This window comes from Phascolarctos cinereus, unplaced genomic scaffold (assembly GCF_003287225.1).
Source record: "Phascolarctos cinereus isolate Bilbo 61053 unplaced genomic scaffold, phaCin_HiC Scaffold_1;HRSCAF=81, whole genome shotgun sequence".
NCBI classification, from domain to species: Eukaryota; Metazoa; Chordata; class Mammalia; order Diprotodontia; family Phascolarctidae; genus Phascolarctos; species Phascolarctos cinereus.
Window position 1 is genome coordinate 129,469,977 of NW_027555514.1, and position 20,664 is coordinate 129,490,640.

General features: G+C 33.9%; 1 protein-coding gene across 8 annotated transcripts in view; it reads right to left on the reverse strand.

Moving 5' to 3' along the window:
- ST7 (suppression of tumorigenicity 7) overlaps positions 1-20,664 on the reverse strand; it is a 283,470-nt gene that overhangs the window by 224,100 nt on the left and 38,706 nt on the right. Inside the window, exon 1 of one of the 8 annotated variants that reach the window (XM_078154122.1) lies at positions 12,664-12,753. The exons of 6 other annotated variants lie outside the window; for them this stretch is intronic. In XM_078154122.1, coding sequence (XP_078010248.1) covers positions 12,664-12,706 — 43 coding nt within the window. In that variant the 5' untranslated portion in view covers positions 12,707-12,753. Of the gene's footprint in view, positions 1-12,059; positions 12,161-12,663; positions 12,754-20,664 lie in introns of those variants that run through there. One more of the 8 variants, XM_078154130.1, reaches the window with a different exon arrangement.

Consider the following 20,664-nt stretch of genomic DNA (forward strand, 5'->3'; position numbering starts at 1 on the left):
ATGTATGATAGAACAACACATGCATTTCATGCAAGTATAAGTGACTTCTATCAATTCCACTGTCACTGTAAAAGATCATGAGTTAGTAGTAGTTACGTTCACAATTACTTGTGATTTACTATTAAGATATTCTATGATTACTTCAACTGACATGTGAACATAACATCGACTATCATTTACAAGGCCAAGAATTTGAAAGCATGTGATTAAGAGCAAAGTGGGTCCAAGAACTTCAAATTTCCCACCACACACACATACACAGACACACACACACATACACACACATACACACAGACACACACACACAAAATCTGGTTGTTACATAGGAGATCAGTTCTTCAATTCATATTTAAAACTAGTTCACTAATATTCATTAGAATTGTTGTAATATAATAATCACTGCATGAAAGTTATATTGTCTTTTAGTAAGTACTGTACCATTACAGTTTGATTTTTTAAAACCACTTAAAACAAAATGCAGCTTTGAAAACCATCTGCAAGACAAGCTGTCGTCAGTTTTGCTGCATGTAACTCTGGATAGGTCATTTAATCTCTGAGCCTCAATATTTTTATCTGTAAAATGAGAGAATTATAATAAATAATCTCTAAGGTCCCTCCTAGCTCTAACGACCTATTCATCATATTATGAGCAAAATTCAAACATAAGAAGGATTTCTTATTGATGATAAAGGTTGTTCAAATATTCCTCTTTGCAAATGATGTGTATTAATTGCATCATGACCTGGAAAGATACCAAGCCTCCTCAGTGAAATGTTCAGGAATACAAGAGAATGATCTAATCATCCAAATTTTAAAAACAAAGTTGATGTAAAATACATATTAGAGTATGACATTCAGCAGAACAATCCGCCCTCTGAATCAATCCATTAATATGTATATTGTGAAAAGGTACTGAAGATGGACAACAAGCTAAGTCCAGAACTGAGTAAATGGAGTAAAACTGAGTAAACGGAGTAAACTGCAGCAGATTGGATCTTATTTGGAAAGTTATGTAGGGCTTTCAATGATTATAATTACTCAGTCATTAAAAAAAAATCCATTTCTTTAATTCCAATATTCTAGTGATACCATATGGATGCAAATCATGTAATAGCACAATCTTGACATTAGAAATGTAAATAATATAAAGAACATTAGAAAGATGAACGTTAGGAATATATCAAAATATTGCTGATGATGGTGATCATGTGAGGAAAGGCATGAAAGACATTATAAACGATACGTAAAACTAGAAAAGAAGGTGAGTAGGTCATAGAGTAAGAATGAAAGACAACCTACTAGTAACCAGCAATGTAAACCAATAAATAACACATACATAATAAAAGTTCTACTGATAAGACAGATTTTCTATGAGGAATTAATGGAAAGATATACACAAAAATTACAGAGGATAAGAAAGAATGGAGATCTGACAATTAGGCTGTCCAAACTTTAAATGGGCTGCTTCAGGAGATGCTAGGTTCCACATCAATGGAGGTATTCAATTAGAAGCTAGATGACCACACAGAGATGTCATAAAAATCAGAGGTAGACTGCATGGAATATTGATTTAATCTCAGTAGAAAAGAAGCTTTATTTGGTTTCCAAACATTATATTATCTAAATATTTAAGACTATTGTGTTCCATATTTCATTGCTCTACACAGCATGATATAAAATGTTTGGATGGATTCTGTTTCTGAGAAAAGCTTGGGTCACTTCAGGAGCCTTGCAATTTCCTGAAGGCAACGCAGTACACTCTCATCTTCCTGTTTAATTCCAAGCTGAACTAGTCATCCATTTGGTCTCTTTGTCACACATACACACACACACACACACACACACACGAATAAGTTCTATAGGTTATCCATTTAATTGCTTGTCATAATCTGGGACATAGACCTTCTTCACTCGCCTAATCATTTCTGTGTAGATAGTTGAAGACCAACTTCTTTTGAATGACTACAGATCTCTTCCAGGATGCTCTGTAATGTTCTGGTACTTGGTGAAAACAGTATAATGTCATCAACAAACAGAAGCAACTAGAGTACCATGCCATCAACAAAGATTCTGTCAACTTGGACTCTGCATTGGATTGCCTCCATCAAAATGGCAAGCTTGTATCTTCCTGTGTTATTCCTATCAGAAGATCAATGAAGAGGAATATTTATGTTGCTATATCTTTAAAGAAATCTTAACTCCGATACATGAATGGGAGACACATTATAAGAAGACAGCCTTCAAGGTGGGGCTTTGTTCTACCAAATCAAAATTGGCTTGTATTTTTTTTTCATAATCAACAAACAATAAGAAGGGTGAGATCTTGAATTCTCTTTATTTTTCATCAACTGCAAAACGGAAAAGGAATGGTCCATTGTAGAATATCAATTACAAAGACCTTATTTCCTACCTATTTCCTCTTAAGGAGAATGCTTTCAAGTGGTAGGAGGTGAGAGGAAATAACAGTAAAAGAAGGGGACACCAGCAGGGAGAGGGTAGAAAGGAAAAGGAAAGGGAGAAGGAAGAAATGGGAACAGAAGGGGGAGACGGTGAATCTGTGGTCACAGACTTGCCTTTCCCCATATGATACAGAGATGTTTCAGTTATTTGGCAGTTAACATGGCTGTCAGCACTGTATTGGGAACACTGCCCATTATTTATGAGTGATGCTAACATAGATCAAACCACATATCTAACATGAGGAAATTGAAAACCAAATTTTTTCAAGCTACAATGACAAAGGAAAGAGAACAAAAAAGAAAATGATGGGGTGGGGGGGTGGAGGTGGCAAAGGCTCCAGCACTGAAAAGCTAGACACTAGAGACATCCAAAAGATGAGAGGAAAATGTAAAATACATAAAAGGTATGGGAGGAAAGCCTAAGAAAATATAAACCTATCCTTTCAACAGATCATGTCAACAGCTACAGAAAATCAATACTGATTTTTGAGATATAGCAGAAGTGAGATGGAACAAACTGACTTGTCATGCAAAGTATTTCATGTTTCATAAATGTTTGTTGAACTGAAATGAATAGTCATAATATTTTATTTAATACAATAACTCCAAATCAAATACCTGATTTTGTAAATTCATAGGAGTTACACTTATATATGTCACATATGTAGCTACCACTATATGATGAAGATAAACGTCATCATTAACAACTGATTAAGCACCGACTTGGTGCAAGACATTGTAATAGGTCCAGAGCATACAAAAACATAAATAAATTAGTCCCTGTCCTCAAGGAGCTTACATTTTAAAGGGTAAGACAAGAAATTCACATCTAAGTGTATACAAAATAATACAATAAATAATGATCTTATATAGTAAAACTTTGCAAAGTACTTTAACTACCTTATCTCATTTGACCCTTATAACAACCCTGTGAGGTATTACTCCTGCTGTAAGCTCATTTTAAAAAATTGAAAACTAATGATCAGAAAGGTTAAATGACTTGTGAAAGGTGGTATTTAAAACCAGGTATCTCCTGACTCTCAATCCAGTCAGTACTCTTCCCCCTATATCACAGTGATTGACCTCTAAAATCAAGAAAAAAAAGAAGAGGGAGTAGAAAAAAACAAATGCCTTCAATGAGACATTTTTAGATGACAGGCCATATGCTAGTGTAACTGTGTTTCATAAAATTTCTTTTTTCAATTTACACACTCAAATTATGATATTTTGCATCTATCTCTTGGCTTATCCTTGTGAAATGAAAGAATGCTAAAGAGAAGATGCCCCTAAACAATTTAATTTTTTCAAATCAACTATAATAAGAACTGTGTATTATAGATATTGTGCTTTTTTCCTCATTCATTAAATAACACATAAAATGCAAAGGAAATAAACTCCTAAAAATAATCACACCAATAGATCTGACTTTGCCTTTGGAGATCTGATATATTTCAAAGTATTTTGAAGTCAATTTAGATCCATATAGTAAGGGGCATATATATTTCTTTTTAGAAAAATTACTAAACTCCAGACTGCCCCTTCAGTCTTGTGGTATGAGCTTAAAGAATGAAAAATTATTTTAAAGATTAGCCTATGGAAAAAATGCAATAAAAAGACAAATGTGTTTCCTCTTTCCCTCACCCCAAATCATATAATGCAATCCAGAAACCAAGTTACTTTTTTTCTCTTCACTCCTGTCATCTGTATTTCTATTCCCTTCAAGGTAATATTTTATTCTAAGTAGAAAAAATGAACAATGAATTCACCAACTAAAGAGACACAAAAAATAACCAAAATCCTTCAGAGATATGACATCCATTATTTAGGCTTGCTGTAGCCCTTCTGAAGTGGGAAGATTAATTATAGTTTTCTAAGGAAGTCTATAGGCTGCATGGGGGAAATTTCAGGAAAAATAAATCTAATAGTTAAACTTGGCTATAACTCTTCAAATACCAAATTTCAAATGGAATCTTGGAAGATACAATGCTAGCATAGCAGAAAAAGCATTAGATGGGAGTCAGATGACATGGGTTTGAACACTGGCGGCTGCTACCCTGAACAAGTCAAGTGACCTCTTTGGACTTCATTTTTCTCTCTGTGAAAGGAAAGGGTTGACTAACACCTCTCAGGTCCCTTCCAACTTCCCATTGTATCAACTTTCTCAATTCCTTTGATGTGCACCCTCAACAATCACCAATAAGAAGTCTTCTGCCTCTACCAATCTATAACTCTCTCTTGCTCCACTGGCCTGTATGTCCCTTTCCACATCCTAAGCCTGATCATACACCTATACTAGCTGGATCTTCAAAAATCAGGTCACATAATCTCAACTAAGCCTTTACTTTTTCTCTTTCTTGTCAAATTCTATCCCACTCACTAGAATGGCTGTTCCAAATGTCTTCTCTCTTCAAGCTCACTACACTACCACCACTCCTCTATCTCTCAAAAGATAACCTTACCTTAGACCTCACTGAAAAAAAACTCCCTCTCTTATCCCATTCCACATAACAGATTATCTCATTATCACCCTCCATCCTCTTCTTTGCTCCAGTCTGAGGATGACTTATTTTTTTCTAACACAAACCCCAATTCCTCCACTTGTGCCCTTCCTTGAGCCTATCTCTTCCTGTCTCCTCCAGAATCTTGTCTCTTTGATTAACCCCTCTTTTCCTGATTTAGAACCTCTCCTTATTCACTGACTCCTTTTCTAAAACCTTCAAAAATGCCCAGGTCTTCTCCACTCTCAAAAAAAAAAAAATCTTCATTTGAATGTATCTTATAGCTCACTTCCCTTATACACACAAACTCACAGAAAAAAGCTGACACACTCATTGTGTTTACTTTTTCACCTTCCCACACACTGCTTAGCCCTTACAATCTGACTTGCATCTCCCACCACTGGGCTTAAGCTGCTCTCCTCAAGGTTACCAATGATAATTTTATTGCAAAATCCAATAATCTTTTTTCCATCCTCAACCTTTTTGACTCTTCTGCAATGTTTGACCTTTTGACCACTTCATCTTTCTGTATGCTCTCATATTTTGGGGGTTTTGTGATACTTCAGTGTCCTGACTCTTTTCCTATCTGTGTAAATAATTTAGTCTCTTCAGAAAGAAAAACATCCATGTCCAGCACCCATATGCAGATGTATTCCCCCAGGCTCTGTCCTGGCCTCTCTCCTCTTATATCTCCCTTCTTTCATGGGGATCTCATCTGCTTCCACAGGTTCCTGTATTCTCTCTTAATGGACGACTTCACATCATGTCACTAGCACACCAGCCACTGTTGTCACCCACCTCCATCTCACTGGAACTTTGGCCTCTGCTCTTGGATCTAAAGGCTCTCACAGGTGAGTTTTAGCCACATTGTTCTGCCCCTTTGTGGTTCCTTTGTCATGGACCATCTTACCCCATCAGGGTCTAAACTTCTTGAGGGGAGGGCCTCTCTTCCATGCTTGTCTTTGAATACCCAACTTAGCATAATACCTGGCACACAGTAAATACTTAACAAAATGTTTATCTATTGAAATCTATCTATATAGTCCTGCAGTCTCTCTCCAACACCTTGCTGTACATCACCACCGGGATGTAACAGAGGCAGCTCAAAATCAACATGTACAAAGTACATCTCATTATCTTCCTCTCTAAATCTGCCCCTCCTCCTAATCTGCTTTTTTTTGTTAAAGACATCACTCTTTTCGTAGGCCCCCCCAGTCAGTCAGGTTCAAACATTTCACTCTTATCCTCCCCACTATCCAATGAATTGACAAGTTTTACTGATTCTACCTTTTTTAATATCAGTCACATCCATACCCTTCTTGATACCAATACCGTACGCTCGTTCAGGCCTTCGTCATCTTTCACTGAGAATATCGCAAGAGTGTCCAAAACATTCTCCCCATATCCAATCTCTCCTTTCTCCAATCTATCCTCTAGATAGATCCTAAAATGATAACCTTTAAGCACATCTGACCACATTACTCTTCTACTCAAGAACATCAGTGGTCCTACCTTTCCTTTAATGTGAAATACTCCCAATGTTATATAAGCTGCTTGCAAAAATTGAAAAAGGGAGCCTTTCAATAGCTTTCTATAATACAAATATGGTCTTGACACCTAAAGCAAGGAAATACGAAGACAAAGAAAACTATAGATCAGGGGTTCTTAACCTAGAGCCCATTAAGAAATTTTTTGTAAGTGCATTTCAATGTAATATAATTCAACAACAAAACCAATTATATTTGTATTTTATTTTATTTTTGACATATTTTATTATATATTATATTTTTATTTCATTTTATATTCTTAAGAATGTTATTCAGAAAAGGGGCACATATACTTCACTGTACCGTGAAAGAGGTCTCTAACTTTAGAAGAAAAAAAAAGGTTAAGAACCCTTGCTACAGACTAATATTCCTAATGAGCAATGGTACAAAAGTTTTAAATAAAATATTACCAAATGGATTACAACAACATATTAAAGAGATTATACACTGTGACCAGGTTGAATTTTTACCAGGAATGAAATGTTAGTTCAATATTAAACATAATAAATTATATTAATTAGATAAAAAATTAAAACCACATTAATTATATCAACAAATGCTAAAAGGGGCTTTTGACAGAAAAATCAAACATTGCTTTGTTTTAAAAAAAAACACTAAAGCATAGGAATAAGTTCATTCTTGTTTAATATAGTAAATAAGGTCAATATAAAACCAAGAATAAACATTAAATGTAATGGAAAAAAGTTGGAGGCCTTTGCAATAAAATTAAGGATAAAGATACCCATTATCACCAATACTATTTAACACAGTATTAGGAATATGATCTATAGGGATAAGACAAAAAAGAGAAATCAAGGGAATAAGCACAGACAATGAGAAACATAATGACGGCTTCTGGCAAGTGATATGATGATTTACTTGGATAACTAAAACATTTAATTGAAACAATAAATTCAGCAAAGTTGCAGGATATAAAGAAAATTCACATAAATATTAAAAGCATTTGCATATTACCAACAAAACCCAGCAGGAAGAGACAGATAAATTCTAGTCAAAATAACTATATAATATATACATGATTGCACATGTATAACCTATTATCAGATTGCTTGCCATCTTGGGGAGGTGAGAGGGGAGGGAGCGAGAGAGGAAAAAATCTGAAATTCAAAATCTTATAAAAAATGAATGTTGAATACTATCTTTACATGTAACTGGAAAAAAATAAAATACTATTTGCCAAAATAACTATAGAGAAACTATAAAGTATTTAGGAATCCATTTACCAAGATATACCCAGAAATTATATGAATCCAAATACAAAGAAATCTTTTATAGAAATCAAATCAGACAAAAATACTTGGGAAAGTATTAATTTGTCATGGGTACATTATGCCAGTATAATAAAAAATTATATAATGCTACCTAAATTAACTTACTTATTCAATGAAATAATAAATTACCAAAAAGATTATTTTATACAACTAGAAAAAAGCAAAATTCACATGAAAGAACAAAATGTCAAGAATCTCTAGGTAATAATAAAAATAAAGTATGAAAGAATGGGAATGTAATGGTATCAGATCCTAAGCTTTACTAAAAAGCAGTAATCATGAAAATAATCTGGTAATGGTTAAAAGAGACGCCATTGAGTAGAACCATTAAGTACATAAACCACAAAAGCAAAGAAAAACAGTAGTTCATTGTCTTATAAATCCAAAGTCTCCAGCTACTAAGAGAAGGACTCACTTGCTGACAAAAAACTGCTGAGAAAACTGGAGAGAAGTCTGGCAGAAACTAGGTATATACCAATATCTCACACCATTTAACAAGATAAATAACAAATGAATACATGACTTAGATGTAAAAAATATGACACAATAAGCAAATTTAGAGGTACAAAGAAGAAATTATATTTCCAATCTACGTATGGTTCTTGATCAAACAAGAAAAATGATGATACAAGAGATTAAAGTGGACAACTTTTATTATACAAAATTACAGCTGCTGCATAAACAAAACCATTGCAGTTAAAATTAGAAGATAAACAACTGGGGAAAATCTTTGCATCAAGTATTTTCTTTTTTCTTTTTTGTGAAGCAATCGAGGTTAAGTGACTTTCCCAGGGTCACACAACTAGTTAGGTGTAAGTGTGTGAAGCCAGATTTTAACTCAGGTCCTCCTGATTCCAAGGCCACAGCTCTATCCACTGTGCCACCTAGCTGCCCCCTCCATCAAGTATTTTCTGATGAAGGTCTCATATCCAAGATATGTAAGGAACTGATTTAAATTTACAAAAATAAGAACCAATCCCCAACATGAAAAAGCAGGGTTTTTTTTAAAGGAAGAAATCTAAGTTATCAATAGCAATATGAAAAAATGTTCCAAATCACTGATAATAACAGAAATGCAAATTAAAGCAATTCTGAAGTTCCACCTCATACCCAGTTTGGCAAAGATGACAAATGTTGAATGTGTTGCAGGAAAACAGACACACTAATCATTGGTGGAACTGTCAAGTGGTTCAACCATTCTTGAATTTGGAACAATGCCCCAAAAGTCACTAAATTATTTATTATATACCTCTTTACTCAGTGGTATCATTTCCAGGTATATACCCCTTTAAAGATCAAATAAAGTAGAAAAGATTCCCCAATACACAAAAATATTTGTGGTAGCTTTTTTGGGAGCAGACCAAAATTAGAAACTAAACAGGTGCCCATCTATTGGAGAATGGCCACATAAATTATACTATATGAATGTAATGGAATTTTGTTGTGCCATAAGAAATTACAAATTGAAGTTTCAGAAGAAACTGAGAATTCCTCTATGTACTGATGTACAGTGAAGTGAGCAGAACGAGGAGAATAAGTTATACAATGACATTATATAAGAAAAGCAACTTTGATAGACTTGAGAACTCTGATCAGTACAATAACAAATCATGATTCCAGAAGATCAAAGATGATGTATACTACTCATCTCCTCCTAAAGAAGTGATAAGCTTGAAATGCAGAATTTTTTTTTTGGACTCTGCCATAGTAGGACTTGTTTTGTTTGTTAGGAATTTTGGTTTGTTTGTTTGTATATTTGTTATAAAGGTTTTCTTTTTTTTTTAATTATGCACAAGGTTGGGTAGGAGAGAAGAGAAGATAAATGCCTATTAATCAGAAAAAATAACAAAATTAAATTTAAGGAAAAAAAGTAAAATAAAAACACCTCTATTTGGTATTCAAAGCCCTTTACAATCTGGCCCCAGAATATCACATTCTAGGCTTATAACAGATACACAATTTCTTTCACACACTCTATGCTCTAGCCAATTGACCTACCTGTTGTTCCTCATATATGACATTTCATCTCCCATCTCCATAACTTTGCACAGTCCATCTCAGTGTTCTGATGCCTCCCTTTCACCTCTTAAAAGTCCTAACTCCCTTCAAAATTTGCCTCAACAAACAATTCCTTAAAGAAGATTAGCTCTATTCTCAAAGTTATTAATGCCCTCTTCCATCAGTCAATGTGTATTCTGTGTATATAGATCTAGCATTTGCTTATCTGTGAACATGTTCTATACCTCCAGCAGAACATAAGTTCCCTGAGGAGCAGAACAGTTTCACTTTTGTAGTTATTTTCCCAGCACCTAGCATAGATATTAAGCTTTTAATAAAGCCCTGATGATCAAGTGATAGGCTCTCTAATCATATGACCCTTCCTAATTAAGAACAATTAGCTCCCCAATAACCAATGAAATTTGCTTATTCACATCTTCTTAGGAACAGAAATTTTTTTTCTTTGTAAAATTTAATGGCCTGATTAAATCTTATTATATTAACCAACATGAAATACTTTTAAGAACCATACTGAAATGGATATAGTGTTGCAACATGACTTCACATCACTTCAGATGTATCTTACTAATGTACGTTAAATAGAAGAAAATAAAGCTACACCATTTCTTATAGTACTTTTAATAATGTTCTGATTATTGGTCTCTTTTTTTTAGAAATCTTTTCTTCATTACTGACCATTGCTTCTTATTTTTTATTGTTATCACTCTTCATCTCTAGTATTTTTTCCTAATCCCATTATGTGTGCATGTAAACTTCTCCTTACAAGACAGAGTCTGCATTTGTTTCTTATTGCTTTTACAGATATTATAATTGCTGAAATTGGTAGTAAAGAGACAGGAGGCATGCAGTTAGCCACAAAATACAATGTTTTTATTTTAGTATACTGGCACTAAAAAAGTCTTGCACTAAATTAACCCTAAAAGTAAATGGAGTTAACCTACAACGCAATGAATTGTAGTACAGGTATAGCCTGCTTTAGGCAAACCTAGAAATATGAATACCCCAATTTATAGAACAGATAAATTCGAAGTCAATGATATGCTTAAGATAATCTTCATTTACAAAAGCTTTTAAGAAGGCAATCCTTGAAATAGCAAGGTACCGGAACACTGAAAATGATCCCTTTTACAAAGATCCAATTAATATATGATTTTAACACAGGTACTACATAAAGTAAAACACATCTATAGTTTAAAATAAATAATTAATAGTGAGTTACTACTTTAGCAAATAATATTTAAAGTTTCTGAAGTTACCAAACGCACAATGAAAATTTTCCATCACACTGAGCAACTCTCCCCTAGTATATAAGTCAAATTTTTTCATTCCAACTGGCCTAATATAAAAGGACTCTTTTATAACTAAAGGACAAACACACTGAAATGAATAAGAAAATTAAATTTTTGTAGTCATCTACAATTCAGTACCAACTCTTTCAGCAGTGGTGCCCATGACATTACCCTATACAAACCTAAACTATACTCTGTTTCTTTACCCTCAGTCCCTATCCTGACCCACAGAATCTTCCACTTACACGAAGAGCCTGTACATATACTATAACCTTGGTCAAGGAAACCTTACCATTATTCTTAAACTGTCCATATAGGCTCTTAGTTCATGAATAAGCCAAGCAACAATATTAATAACTTTGTGTAACTAATGAAGTCAGAGATTAAAAGTAGAATGTCTATATGCTAATAATATGTCTGACAGTTCAATTTGGGACTATTCAAACCAAGCCTGTACATCCCACAGCATTATGTAGTTATCAGGAAATCAACCAGTCCATCAAATATAAAATAAAATTTCAATTTTAATTCAATTTACTTTTTAACTGAACAGACCCACCCTAAAGCATACAATTCTAAAATACCCCAAAATCTGAAGCTCTTCACCGAATTTGTATTTTTTCCTTATTAAGTATCAAATTTGGAATATTTACAGTTTCCTTCTTTTGGTCCAGACAAAAAGTATAATGAATTATAGGAACACTTATTTTATAAATCTATTCAGATGTGACCCAGAACTGAAAATGCTATAAGACCTACAAGCATATTCCTGAGAAATTCCCTTAAGTGTCTAGCCCCCGATTTCTGGAACAAATTCTATTAACCATCTGAGAATAAATTCATTCACAAATTTAAAAACAAAAACAAAACCAACATAACTAAAATGACCCTTGCTCTGTAGAAATGTTTTAAATAACTCACATAGGTAGGCAATAAGTTAAAATGTTAATTTTACCTGAATATTCCATAATGCAACTACAAACAGGGCCAGGAAACTAGTTACTTTTTCAAAGAAGTCTATCAGCTCTATCAGGCAAGAAATGTAACAGTCACACTGGGCCACTAGCCGGCCAGGCTGCTGTGGGGAAAGTTTCCTGACATGTGATATTGAACACATGCACACTCCTGCTATCTTTAAATTAAAGAGGCAGCACTGGTATCCTTTCATGATACTTTTTTTTCTAAGTCCCCCTTTATACTTAAGACAAAAAATGACTCATTTAAAACAGAATTATGATGAAAAAGTAACTTTTCTTAAAAATGTAATATTAGATCATTAAGTTAAATTAAAATAATCCTAACTTTTTCCAAATGAAAAATGTATCTCACAAGTTACACAGTCTTCTCCAATGCTATAGAACAACCTACAGGAGTTATCTTCTGATCCTCTAGGAATAAAGTGTAATTTTTAACTTGAAAACAAACGTTTCAAAAGTGACTCTTTAAAACACACACATGTATATAAACACACCCATTGCATGTCTATATTCATAACCTCCACCTAAGTGAAAAAAAAAAACCCATTTGATGTTAAGCATATATGGTTGCTATAATCTTACATTTTAAATCCCTTAGGCCATCTCCTCCTTCATAACCAGTCATTTCTGAGTATCAGTGTGACACATAAGGAATCCAAAATGAAGTTGGATAGAAAATGGTTCATTTAAATGCATCAGTTTCTACTTTGCCTAGAGATGAAACACAAATTGATCAGTATGTCACAGTGAGCAGTCAGGCTTCATTTCTTTGTTTCAATGTGATGAACTTATTTTTGGAAAGCCAAATGACTAGATGGACGGTTTCCTATTTTTATTTCTATCAAACATAACAAGGTCACAATTACAATGTGGGGAGAGAGAAGAGAAGGGATTGTTGCTTATACGTATTTTTTTAAGTTCTTCCTTTTCTGCTAAATAAAATACTTTATCTAGTTATAAACTTGATTTAAGTATATACAATGCTATGACAGACATAGTTTTTAATGTTCATTAAAATGTCCATTTGGAAATATGTGTATGTATGTATAAATGAATGCGTATCTATATAATCCACAAAGTCTGCTAATAAATGCTAATCATTTCCTAGATAAAAGTAGTAATTTTTTAATAAAATGGATGGTAAAACAGTATTTCATCCTGTCACACACTCATGCCACAGGCAGATCACATTACAATACTCCCCTTACAGTCAAAAGCTGTTAATTCCCATCAATTTCACCTGTCACTGTTGCTGAAAAGCTCCATCCCACTTCCTCTGGCATCAGTCCACATTATCTTAATCTCACATAGAGATTGAAAAGCTTTTCTTAAACTATAAGTAGACATATTTTTTCCTGAGAATCAAGATATGGAAGTAGTTAAAATACTTATCCTGTCATTGTTTTCAAATGGTTTGTTAATAATGCCTAATAATAACCAGTACATTTCATTTGCACACAACTAATAACTGTTATGGCATATGAAATGATGTTATATACCCTTCAAAATCCCCACAGTTACCCTGGATTTCAATTTTTCTCAAAAATATTATAGAAAAATTTCTTTAAGGGGACTCTCTTTCTTCTCCTCCTCTACCATAATCCCTTTTCTTCTCTCCCTCTTCTCTTCCTCCACTATAATTTAAATGTCTTTATTCAATACCCAGGGTTAGTATCTGTTTGCCAGTCTGAGTGACCACAGTTATCGTCTAAATATGCCAGCTTTGGCAAATTTTTTTTGTTTATTCAGAGTAGACTAATCTTAAGGACTAGGTTCTGTGGTTGTCTTCCAGCAGCATATTTTTTGTTAGTTTTTTTTGTTGTTGTTGTTGTTTATAATTTTATTTCCTTATTTTAATACAGCTTCCCCCTGAGGCCAACATAACAGTGGCTTTGGCTGGGAGCCATCTGCAAAATGGCACATGTATACAGACCCATGCTGAGCAATGTCTTACCCTACACATACTCCACCACATTTTCCCCTACCCCTCTAATGAAAGGATCCCCCCTTTTTGTCCTTACCAGTTCTACACAAAATCGTAAGAGCTCACATTTATGTATTTCTTTAACATTTACAAAGCACTTTTTTCTTTACGATATCCCTATGAGGTAAGTAGCACAAATGTTATTCTTTCCATTTTACAGATGAGGAAACTAAGAGTCAGAGAAATGAAGTGATTCACCTCAGGTCACACAGCTATTAAAAACCAGAACTATTATGCAAACTCAGGTTCCTCCTAAATCCAGTCCTGTGCTCTCCCCACATACAAGCACATTTGTTGTATATTGTTAGTTGTTAGTTTTTTCCTTTTAATTCCGAACTTAAAACCAAATGAGATTAATATTTCTGTATATAAAGTAGAACAGGAAAAGGGATTTTATGTGAAGCTACAAATTTGTACTCCTCCTGGCTTCCTTTCCTTTTTAAGAACCTAATAAATTTAACATGCTGTTTTCAAAACTGTCCTGCCTGACTAGCTATTTCCACCATTTCAACCACCTCTCAAATTAAGAAGAGCAAGGAATCTCATTCAAAAACAACAGATGATCAGGCCCCAAAGAGAGATGTGGGAAGGCAACTGTCCTGCCTGACTAGCTACTTCCACCATTTCATACCACTTCTCAAACAAGAAGAGCAAGGAATCTCATTCAAAAGCAACAGATGATCAGGCCCCAAAGAGAGATGTGGGGAAGACAGGATGGGGCAAGCGCCATAATCACCTACCAAGAGGATTCCATCATAGTCCCTTCCACTCCTGAATGCCAACGAAAAAAGGCATGATTTCAACCATCCAACATTCAGGAAAGAGAGAATAGGACTGGAAGTCAAGAGACTTCTATTCTAGTTATGGTTCTAGTTCATCTTAGGTAAGTACAATGCTTCTAGATCTCATTTTCCTTATCAATACAAAGAGGCAGTTGTAATACATGCTTCTGAGGTTCCTTTTAGCTTGAACATTGTCAGACTTGATGACTCTACTCTGCACCCAGTCCTTAACTGGCTGGGGTGATTCATTCACTGCCTACCCTGCCATTAAAAATCCATTCAGAGTCACATTGCTCACTCATACCTCCCACCTACCCCACTCCCCTCCTTTTTTTATTTCAGCATGGCATATATTTTGTGAGAACAGTTCTATACCCAAATAAGAACCCTACACAGGGATCTTTCTTACCAAGGGGAGTATTCTACAAGACAGTTTCTAGAATCTAGTAAAGAGTCTGGAATAGAGCAGTGGCATTGCACATAAGCACAAAAAAAGCCACAGACAGTGAAATATGTCCTTAACTTTCTGTAGCCACATGGCTTCCCTTAGGTTTTCTAGTATCACTCTTCTAACTGAACAGAAGGTAAGTCCAGTATGCCTAGTATCTCACATACTCTTATATCACTATTCAGTCAGGAATGAAATAACATGATCACAAAGGTATTTGTGAAAACTGTCATAAAATGGCTAGGAGTCCATTTTACAGTATCATAACTGCACCTTGTTAATTACTCTATTTGTTGCAATGATAGCAATGGCCATAACCAGCTGCCTACTAGAAAGGGCAAACATTAATTTAAAGGGCAAAGGCCATTCACAATTTCCAAATCTTAAAAACCCAGAAGGTTCTCAGTGGTCATTCATTCCAAACTAAACCTGAGCCAGAATTCTCCTACCACATCCCAATAAACGGTCATCCATATTCTGTTTGAAGACAAAGACCTTGCTACCTTATAACAAAATCCACTCCACTTTCTAACAGCCCTAATTGTTAGGAAGTTCTTCAATTCAATCAAATAAAGTGTTTATTAAACAATCCATTCATGTAATTCACTGTCCTATGATCTGGATTCAAAGATGAAACAAGACAGTCCCCCATTTCCTCCTAATATAGGTAGTCCACAGAGAACAAAAAAAAATACAGCAACAAAGTACTGAATACGGAGTCAGGAAAACATGGGGTCCAAATCCTACCTCAGACACTCACTAGTTGTATGACTCTGACCAAGTCTCAAAACCTCTCTGAGCTTCAGTTCTCAGATATCTCAATGGGGTATAATAATGGCAACTCAATCAAAGAATTGTTGGGAGGCTCAAATAAGATAATGTATGTAAAATATATAAATGCTACATAAATGAGAACTGTTGATATTATAGTAATAAGTAACAATTCATAATTCCCAAACTGATTTAATGATATGAGAAAATGCTTATAAATGCTATTGAAACAACAACAAAATAATTTATTTTAATGAATATAAAATCAAGAGAATTAAGATGATTTTAATATGAAGTAGGTAAAATGCCTAGTTAAAGTATGAAAAGATTAGGATTTCCAGGTGTGGACTACACTAATGATATGAGTCTGCTCATATTAACATCTTGGAAACCTAGTCATCAAAATAAACATTTGTGTCAGAGAGGTAAGAAGAAGGTTAAGACCAAAAGCAAAAATTTTCAAGCAATTTTTTCACCAACCAACAAGGAGAAGGAAAAAAAAAGTTATGGAGATGGCCAAGTTCAATTCTAAGGCAGAGAAGTTCTCCAAAGTCTAGAGAGCACTCGGGCCTAGAGCAACAGATCTTGGAATGCAATCGGTTCACCTGGTTGACAAAAGAGATGTATGTATAAGGAGACAGGTGAAACAGACCTGCAGCAAGCCGTTATGAGTTGAAAAATAAGGAAGAGTAACTATTCAAGAAACACGGGCTATTCAGAAAGGGAAGAAAATCACAAATGTCCTTGGTTCTCCAGGACACAAATAGATTTCCATGGGTCTACAATACACTGGCCTGGTAACCAAGAAGATTCAAGGAGAAGTGAAAACGAAGCTTTTTACATGAGAGATTTTTACATTCCTCTCTTATGGCAATCTCTTGCCTGTCACGTCTACAGATTCCAAGAATTGACTGTGCTCTCTGAAAGAGATGGGGGAAACGTCTTCTATTATTTGAAGGGAAAGGAACACAACAATTTATGGTGCCAGGTAGAGAGCTTTTTTGCATTTGTTTATGGGCAAAAAGGAAAAAGAAACTTTAGAGCAAAGGGCCAGAAGAAGGCAGAGATTTTTCCAGACTTTGTTTTGTGACATAAATATGCACTACATACCATTCAGTACAGAATTTATTTTTAAATTGATGCCTGAGAATGCAGTATGCTGACTGTATTTTAATAAGTGTTCTATCTTAGTCATTGTTTCCATCATCTATCATCAGTTGTGCAGGAAATGCGATATGGGGGAGAAAAGAGGAGTAGAAGGAACTGAAGTTGTTTTATCAGTAAATGTTCTTTAGCATAAGAATAAAAATCCAATCGCATAAGTATTCATGTAAATTTTAAATTGTTTCAGAAGGGGACAGGGAGACCATTTATGTTCTTATTAACGTTAATAGGTCAGAATATAAAACAGACTATTTTGTCAATATCCCAAGTTTTTTTTATCCCCATATTTACTTTAGTGAAGCTTTTTAGCCTATGATCAATAGCTTATTAGCTTTCCTTTCCTATGTGGTATTAAAGTAGTACTGCACTTTAAATTTCTATAATGTTAATAATTCACAATGAAAATTTATGCTAGGAATAAAACATATTGTCCATCGGGTGATTTTTTTTTCTGGCCAAAGAAATTCACAAAAACCTTTTACTAAGGTAGAAAAGGCCTGAAATTTGCATCATGAACAATGAAATCATAGATCTCTCAGATAAATAATAAAATATGTAACATGAAAAAATGCACCATTGCATCAGTACTTTAAATTTCTACAAATTGGCTCCACCATCAGTAAAAATAATTTTTCAAAGACTGTTCATTAAAACTCAGCTTTTACAGAGGAGGTATCAATTATTTTTAAGTATACATTAAGAACAGATGTAACAAGATAATGTCACAATGAACAAAATACAAAGGCCAGGGAACTTCCAGGTATTATACAGTAGCAATACATTTAAGCAAAGCCAAGTGTCAAAAATAGAAGAGGAAGTCAAAATATGAAACATGCTAAATTCCCATAACCTGAATGCTACCTACTTTGTGAAATAAAATAAAAACAAAATCCATCTTCTACAAGAAAGAAGTCTTCCACCTGAAGTCTAGATTTTAAAGCATTTCATCAATTGTCTTTCTTTCCTAGCTGATTTGCTGTATGAAAAGAATGAAAGACATTTTGCAAGTAATTCCTATTAAATACACAAACTTTTTCAGTCAGATTTTAAACTCATTAAAGTGATACTAAGATACTTCTTTCAAAGAAGATAAAACAAGAACCCACTTAAACCCAGAATATAGAATTTCATCAGTGAATATGAATGTGAATACGAATTCACAAGTGAAAGATATGTAATCTTTTATAAAGTAAATAGCATTTTAGTAATCAAAAAATTATTTGCAGTTCTGGTCTACGATCAGTGACAAATAAAATGATTCTTAAAATAAACAGGATTCCAATTGGGTAAGCTAAAGAAACTGTCCTTGAACATGTCTTCTTTTATGCTTAAGAACATAAAAATTAGGGCCCAGGAGCTCTTTAGACCAGCTCAAATAATCACAATATTTTCTATGGAGACTTTGTGGATTTTGAAAACTGTCTTCAAATTGACTGAGGCCTTCTTTTTTATTTTTCTTTTTGATACTATAGTTTAAAGTGTATCTGATGAGTAGTAACTTAATTTGAACTTTCTTATTGTTTCCATCATACATTTGTATAATGTATGAAAAACTAGAAGCTGAAATTTCCAAAAATTCAAAATTTATCTTAAGTTATCAATCCACAGTTTAAAAGTTCAAGACAGCTATTAAACTATCATATAAATGATAAATATAACAATGTGAAAGAAATTACTAATACATAGCTTCTAAGTATGCCTGCTTTAAACTTTTTTATAGAGAAAAATGTTTGAAATTAACAAAAGCATGGTTTCTTTCATAATCATAGAAAAAAATTATTATAACAAATTCTAGATTAAAAGGCATAAAGACTGAATAATTAATAGCTCTAAATTATCAAACATGAAGAATTTACCATATAGTCAGATTAATGACTGTACATATTTTCCATACATGTATGTCAATGCTGTCATGACAAAGATCTAGACTAAACAATAAGGTGTACAAGATAAGGCCAAGTTACATTTTAGCTGTCTTCTAGGACCTTTTAAAAAAACCCACTAAATACAAAATAAATGGAGACTTGTAGTAACTACAACAATTTTATATCTGTCTACAAATTCATAAGTATTAAAGTTTCCTCAAAACTAGAGTTCTCTTATGCCTTCAATATTTTGTCCAATCTTCAGCCCCTTTTTTCTCCTCTCCCTATGTTGCATTATACTTGAGTTGCATACAAGGCGCATCTTCCCAGTAGTAGACTATAACCCCCTTGAGTTGAGGAACTATCTAGTTTTTCATCTTTGTATTCCCCATGCCTAGCACAATGCCTTCCACATAGCAAGTGCATAACAAACATTTTTGAATATTAATTCTTATAAATGTTCAAAAGTGTTTAATGCAAAAAAATTCTTATCTAATGTCATGTGGATCAAAAGAAGAGTGCCCAAATTTTCATTAAACATCTGTTATCACATACAGAAGAGATTCTAATTTTAAAAAGGAATACAGCAACTTTTATGGCTAGATGACATAGTGACTAATGCTGGACCTGGGAGTCAGGAAGGCCCTAGTTCAAATCCAGCCTCAGATACTTACTTAGCTACAAAACTCTAGGGTAAACCATGTAGCTTCTCTATTAAAAAAGGGGGGGGGAGTGGGAGTTTTGAATTCAACAGTCTTCAAAATCCTTTCCAGCTTTACAGCTATGTTCCTACAATCATGTAAAAACAGACTGTCTCAACATTTTAATAGGAAAATATATAAAATGAAACTTATCAAAACTTATGAATATAAAAAAATTAAAATTATCATAAGAAAATTGGTATTCCAAGATAACTAGATATCTTCCTAAGAACAAGAATCACCAAAAATACAAATGTTTCAGCAAACTGTGAATAAGGGAACAATAATTCTATATAATATAATGCCATTTCAATTTTCCACAGAGTTCTGTTGCATTTTGCAGACAAATATTTAGGAGTTATTTTGTATTCTGTTAATTTCAGAAAAAGCAGGAGCACAGCATTGGAAAAAGGCAAAAATGATTCTTTTAATAATATAAAATAGCAATCCTAACTCAACCTGTTTTCCACTATTTTTTAAAGTCCTAGCAACACATGCTATACTGAAAGTGATTTCTAGTTACTATGACTGTCAGTCAAACCCAGCCCAAAAACATTCTTTGCAGCTGATTATAACCTCTTTTACTAGAAGTCATGGTAGGTAATGTTAACTTACCTGTATCTGATTGCTTTTGAAAGCCTTACTACCTAAATCATGCAATGTTAATACCATTTCTAACTACTGATCCTTTCTGTGACTCCCCTAGATATACAATTCTATCTTTCTAGCTCATTTATTTCAAGTATGAGCTTTTCCTGGAAGACAAATATCTAAGCTAAAGATAACAAAGCAGCTCAGCAGCATGTGGATGTGTTATGTATTTTTCTACCACCTCAATTAACCAAGAAAGATTCCTAATGAGGGAACA